This window comes from Oreochromis niloticus, unplaced genomic scaffold, assembly GCF_001858045.2.
Source record: "Oreochromis niloticus isolate F11D_XX unplaced genomic scaffold, O_niloticus_UMD_NMBU tig00002736_pilon, whole genome shotgun sequence".
Lineage (NCBI taxonomy): Eukaryota > Metazoa > Chordata > Actinopteri > Cichliformes > Cichlidae > Oreochromis > Oreochromis niloticus.
The window spans coordinates 178,422-184,873 of record NW_020327710.1 but is presented as its reverse complement, the minus strand read 5'-3'; the positions used below and the strand labels follow the sequence as shown (position 1 = coordinate 184,873).

General features: G+C 39.3%; 1 protein-coding gene across 1 annotated transcript; it reads left to right on the top strand.

Moving 5' to 3' along the window:
- Positions 1-398: 398 nt before the first annotated feature.
- Positions 399-5,679, top strand: LOC109200204 (carcinoembryonic antigen-related cell adhesion molecule 20). Its single transcript, XM_019355702.2, has 5 exons — positions 399-555; positions 2,876-3,145; positions 3,305-3,634; positions 4,476-4,730; positions 4,869-5,679. Exons 1-5 carry the CDS (start codon positions 483-485, stop codon positions 4,970-4,972), a joined length of 1,032 nt encoding a protein of 343 aa, XP_019211247.1. The 5' UTR covers positions 399-482; the 3' UTR covers positions 4,973-5,679.
- Positions 5,680-6,452: the final 773 nt, after the last annotated feature.

Sequence of the window (6,452 nt, the reverse complement as noted above, 5' to 3'; positions counted from 1 at the left end):
TGTTATTAAGTGCTTGTGCAATGATGTGCAGAGATATGTAGACATGTATATTTCAGTTTGTATGTAAACTCTGGCCCTGTGCGGACTGAATAAAGTCTAAAATAAATTCAAACTTGTGACCCAATTCTTGTTTGTTTGTTTTTTAACAGCGTGCGCTGTACAGTCATTGCACCCAGGAAAAAGAACAGCTCAAAGAAATCATTAAAAACCCACAAATTACCACAAGTTTCACATCCATGATGATTGTGTGTAAACTTATCATGTAAATTATTTTGATGAAGTAGTTTAGTTTGCATTTTGTATCTGGTGTTTGTAAAACCACTTCAATATCGCTTCACTTGTTTATGATGTTCCCACCCAGTCTGACATCACCCCTACACACACACACACACACACACACACACACACACACAGTAACAGTTCCTTTAAATTTCAGACCTGAGCTGATCAGCTTCACTTTTAGATGACACCAGCTGAACATCATGTTTTGCTGTTGCATATTTTTGGCTGTTTCTTTGCTGCATTCTCTGTGTCTCTTCCATGTGTCAGGCTACGGTAAGTTCTCACACATGTGGAGTTTTGTTACTGTGTTTATAAATGGCAGTTCTATTTTTTGTAATGATCTTATATACAGTACATTATATTAATTGATTCAATTATGTGATTTTTACATGTATTGTTTCACAATATATATATTTTTATTGTAATTTTCTCAATTTACTTTTATCAGTATTGTGCCTTATTTTTCTTGTAATAGTTATCATCTATATCCTTTTAAGGTTCAGACAGTGCATAACATATCAGGTCATATAATGTAAGTATATATTACTGTATTAACCACTTTCTTAGCTAATGGAGCAAAGCCTGAGAGCTACATCAGGCAGGCTCTGCATCATGTATCAATTTGTTGGTTTATTAAACGTTCACATGTCATGGTTTGAGTGTTTTGAGAGTTTTGAGTTTTCCTATTGATTTATGATGCTTTGCTTTATCAGGATATTTATGTTTTAGTTTTGCTCCCCTAATGTTTTGTGTTATTTTGTGTTCAAGTTTCCTTCTGTTGCATCGTGAAGATGTTTTAAGTTCAATTTTATTCAGTTTTGTCTTGAGTTCAGTTCTTTTATGCTGTTTGTCTGTATTTTTTGGTCTCTGTCTCTTTCCTGTGCCTCCTGTGAGAGTCTGTCATGCCCTCTGTGTAAGGGGGTGGCTGTAGCTCAGGAGGTAGAGCAGGTCACCTATTAATCGGAAGGTTGGTGGTTCGATCCTTGGCTCCTCCAGTCTGCATGTCAAGTATCCTTGGGCAAGATACTAACCCCAAGTTGCTCTCCGATGCATCCATCGGAGTATGAATGTGTGTGAATGTAGTTAGAAAAAGCACTAAGTACAGATAAAAAGTGCTTGTATGAATGGGTGTGATTGGGTGAATGCGATATGTTGTATAGAGCGCTTTGAGTACTCCGGGAGAGTAGAAAAGCGCTATATAAGAATCAGTCCATTTACCATTTACTCTGTGTGTGTTTCCCCAGTCGTGTCTCTGTTTGGTCTCGCTCCCTCCATGTCTCGTCTCCTGTAACTGTTTCCATGTTTCCCTCTTTGTGTGTCCTTCCTTTGTCTCCGCAGTCTGTCTTGTGTCCATGTGCGTTCTGTCCTCCTGACCTCTATGTCAGGCACGTGTCTTAGTCTGCATCTTAGTGTGTTTCCTGTTTTATTTTCACACTCTCTGGTCCCGTGTTCAGTGTGTTTAGTTTTGCTTCCCCTGTGTTGTTATGTCTATTCGTCCCAGCTGTGTTCCCATGTGTTTCTCGCTCCATGTTCCCACATCCAGGTCTCGTGTTCCGTGTTCTGCGTTTAGTGTTTAGCTTTAGTTCATGCAGTTTAGTTTGTTAGTTAAGTCTCTGTTCTCATTTGCCTCTTATTTATATTTTCATTCAGCCCAAATAAACGGCTCGCCTTTTGTTCAAACCCACTCACGATTTCAAGTGTCTGCATTTGGGTTCTCATAATCTCTCCACACAGTCTGACATCAGAATTTCTCATCTCTCTCTGTATCTCTCTGTTACTGTGTAGAACAGGGTGACTATGTCTTTATGACACACAAAGCTGGAAGATTGAAGTCAAATCTAAAAGTTACTTTAAGACAATCAATGATTAATTATCATTATTAACTGCTCAAGCAAACTCAGTTATCATTTAAATGCTTAGCAGGGCCTCAATTAGCTCTAAAACAGCCTCGGCTCTTCTTGCTCTTGAGTCCAAAAGATGTTGGAAACCTTCAGCTGTCCAGGTTTGGTTTGCCTGTCTCTCTGCAGCCTCTGATTTCTGTTTTTGGCTTGTTGAAACCCAACATGCATTTGTGCAGCCGTAGCCTCGAGGACAGATGCTTTTCTGTCCAGCACAGTTGCAGGTGAAATCTAAATGATCATAGTCTGCCCTTTCTCCTCTGGCCTCAACAAGACGGTGTCTCTCTGCAGAAGTGCTGCTCACTGGATGTTTTTGATTCATCACATCTCTCAGAGTTACTGAAATGTGAATCCCAGGAGATCGACAGTTTCAAATATAGTCAAACGTTATCACAGTTGAAGAGATAGCATATTTTCAACATGATGATATTTGTCACAGACAGCTGATCGATGATTTTAATCATATTCTTAACTTTTCACTTTCATAGGATTTTCTCCCACCTGCTTCATGGACACCATCATTATCTCCTGTACATGAAAAAGCTCATCCTCAGACAGGATGCAGGCTTCAGTCATTTGTGATGGGCTCAGATTGGACCTGCTACACTTATACATTGAAAGCAGCTGAGGTGACCAGGATGGATGGAAAATATTTTCCTTGCAAATAATTGCATGTAATGTTTTTTTTCTTACAGATCGTAGCTGCACAGAGTATCCTGTGTTCACTCCATCTGCACTGATAGTGAAGTACGGTGACCCAGCCAATGTTACATGTGTTGTATGTCAGAAGGACTGCAGTGGAGATGTTTTTGGTTTGGAGCACGCTGTGGGAAAAGTTACACAAAATGGAACCACGATGTTCTGGACGGTTGACAGACTGACTGAATGGGACACATATCTCATGTGTTATTATAACAATGATGCTGGTGATCAGTGTGGTAGCACTGTGGATATAACCATCTATCGTAAGTATGCTTACTTTAGAACATCAGACTTTTACTGAATTTTGCATCATTTACAATCAGAATTTGACCTCTTTGTGTAAATACACAGACAGATTCGTGAGCTCAGAGGTTACTGACTGACATCTACCCGTGTTACTCTTTCTTTCCCTGTCTTCTCAGAGCCTCCAGAAAGTGTCTCCTTCAGCTTTGTAAACCACACTGGGATGATGTTTGAGAATCAGCTGTACACCCTGCAGTGTAGCGTACAGAACGTAGCTCCTGTTCAAAACCTCACTGTGACCTTCTACAGAGGAAACACAGCACTGGGTCACCTACAGTCCAACAGTGAAGAGAAGAAACCAGTGAATGAGACCTTTACTCTGAACATTGCCTCCAGTAGAGAAGATGATGGAGCCCAGTACTGGTGTGAAGCCAAGCTGGAGCTGGGACCAGCTGGACCACAGCGCCCTCCAGTGGTGACATCAGAAAAACTCCCTGCTATAGTTCACTGTGAGTCTGAGAGAAATAAAGACGTTCTGTTCCTCAGAGTTTGACATTTTGAGCATGTTTCATGTCACTGGTTTGGTTTTATGTCCCATTACTTTACTGTTTTAATTCTTCCTCACAGCTCTCATCACTGTTAATGAACAGGCTCTAAAAAGCATCATCAACAAACTGTTGACTGACACGAGCTGATGAACATAGTGGAGGATTTAGCTGCTAAAAACTAAAATACTCAGTGTGTTTGTAGAAACCAAGAATATAACTCCACTTTGTTTGTGAACCTTAAAAAAATAATAGTAATTGTGTTTAAACCCTAAATGAATTTTTTTTTAAGTATATATTCATTTAAATCTGGAAGCAATTGATTGCAACAAATCTTCAAGAAAGAAAAGTCTGTCAGTCTTCTTTCAGAGTGTCATATGGCTAGAATAACTCTCTAAACTATCAGACTGACCTCTTAATGTCACACTGCATGTAATATAAACTTTATGTCAGATGTTTAGTGTGGCGAGCATTAACCTGTAAAGTAAGTAGAGCAGTTAAACATCATGAACTGGACAAACTGGTAAAATATGATCCTTTGAAATCTAACAGAGTATAGCAGTGGGCTGAACTGTGGACAGTGCTTTCCACTTTCTGCTGTATATTATGTTAGTGAGTAATTTGTTTTACTTTTCCAAAGTGTTAAATTTTTTCTCTGTCAGTTATCACAGATGAAAAGTTACAGAAATTAACAAAATTGCGCGACTGTGAAAACAGGCCCATGTTTCCCCATATGAAATTTCTCTTCCAAAATTGTTTGTTTTGCTAAATGTTTTGTTTGTTTTTTCCTTCAATAATCACACAGATGGACCTGAGCTAATAGGGCCACCAAATCCAGATGTGATCACAATCACAGAAGGAGACACTCTACACCTGAACTGCTCCTCTGTGGGAAAACCTAGGCCCTCATACACCTGGACACTTCCAACAAATAGTCCTTCCTACAGTGGCAGCGTTCTCACTATTAAATCTGTCGGCTTTGAGCATGAAGGACAGTATATCTGCACTGTGAGCAACACAGTAGGGACTGTCACCAAGGAGTTTAACATTGATGTACAAGGTGAGATTTCGGTTTGTTTTTGTTTGTTTTTTCGCATCCAGTTTCAATTCAAGCAGTGTTTGGGTATTTTCAGTTTGACTAATTTAAATATTCTCTTTTTCTGTTTTCTTTACCAAACCCCCTTTCCCATCTCTGCAGCTTCCCCCTTGATACGGATAATAGTTGGGGTATCTGCAGCTGTTCTGTTTGTCTTCATACTTTGTGTGCTATGTTTTCGTTCCTATAAACAAAACCGAAAGTGAAGCTACAACCTAAAGGATGTTTTAAGGTTCCCTAAGCGCACTGCCTTGCCTCTGCAAAACTGCGAGAATGTCTGAACTGTGGACAAACAGTCTGGAGCTGTTTCTTCGACATTAGGTGCTGCCTAATTCTTCAAGTGAACTTGCCAAGTTTGACATCATCCCGGTTTGATTGAGGTAGTAGTTACCTTCCTCTACTGATGACATCTGATGACACCAAACAACAAAAATGACAGCATGAAATGAAGACTTTAAGTGACATGACCAGTGACCTAAATACTGAGTGGAAAAAAAGCTCCTTCCTCTTTTTTGAAGCTTCTGCTTTCAGGGTACTGTAACACAGTCAGCAGCAGTTTTGCACTCATTTCCTGTAAACATGCTGCCTTAAATCACAGGTCTTGGGTTGTAGCTTTTAATGAGTGATCTCTATATTTCATTGTACTGAGTGTGGAATTAAAAGGCCCTGTGTCGATACAGACTGAAAACACAGGATGTCACCAGCTTTTTCCACCAGTGACCCTACTCTGTAACTTTATGTGGTCTACCACTTTATGGCCTATTTGCTAGGGTTCCTAAAATCACTTCCACTTTGGTAGAGCTGATGGTGGAATTGGAAGGAAGACAAACTGATGTGCTGAATCGGTGGCAAAGATTAAGAGGTGTGGCCCAATACTTTTGACCGAAGGGTGCAGGTTATACCCCCCCCCCCCCCCCCCCCCCCATAATGATAATAATAATAATAATAATAATAATACTAATAATAATAATAATAACAATAATAATAATAATAATTTAACAGAAGTCAGTGGGCTACATACTGAACTTAGAGGATATAAATAAAATATTGATCCTATCAAATGCCTCACCTCTACTTGACAGAAAACCGGAAAGCAGCCAACATCCAAAGAAGAGCTTCAAGAAGACTGTTCCTAAAATCTACTTATAGGAATGACAAGAAAGCTTGCCTGGAGCTCAGGCTGTGTTGAGGAACAAATGTGGTGACACTAAATATGCTGGCATTAGGTATTTTCTGTTCTGCAGTTTGCCCTCTAGTGGTTGTTTTGTGTATTTTTACTCTGCAAGATCTAGCCAGAGGCAGTTTCACCTCTGTTAATCTGTTGCCATACATGCCTTCACAAGTTGATAAAGGCATCACCTGTAAGTAATATTGTTTGTTATCATTGAGTCGACTTGTGTTCATTATTATTTGTTGTGAAAGTGCATAGTTTGTAGTTTGAATTTAACTTGAATGGGTGTATCACCTAAGCTAGTAGGTCAAGTTAGCTTGTATGCCATCTGGTTTCTTTAACATTTTGATCATGAGTGTGATTTCATTTGATGTTTTATTCAGGGACTCAGCAGATAAATATTGTGCTCATATTTTTGAATATATGACTTACTGGTGTGTTTGTTATATTGTATATTGAAGCAGTATTTTTATTGGTTTATTTCTGGTGTTGGTAAATGGACTGGTTCTTATGTA

What these genes read in the sequence shown, in the direction of transcription:
- LOC109200204 (XM_019355702.2), top strand. Translation starts at nt 483, where the DNA reads ATGTTTTGCTGTTGCATATTTTTGGCTGTTTCTTTGCTGCATTCTCTG. An exon ending in CTTCCATGTGTCAGGCTACG is followed by an intron (nt 556 to 2,875) that starts GTAAGTTCTCAC and finishes TTTTTCTTACAG; the next exon opens with ATCGTAGCTGCACAGAGTAT. An exon ending in TGTGGATATAACCATCTATC is followed by an intron (nt 3,146 to 3,304) that starts GTAAGTATGCTT and finishes CTGTCTTCTCAG; the next exon opens with AGCCTCCAGAAAGTGTCTCC.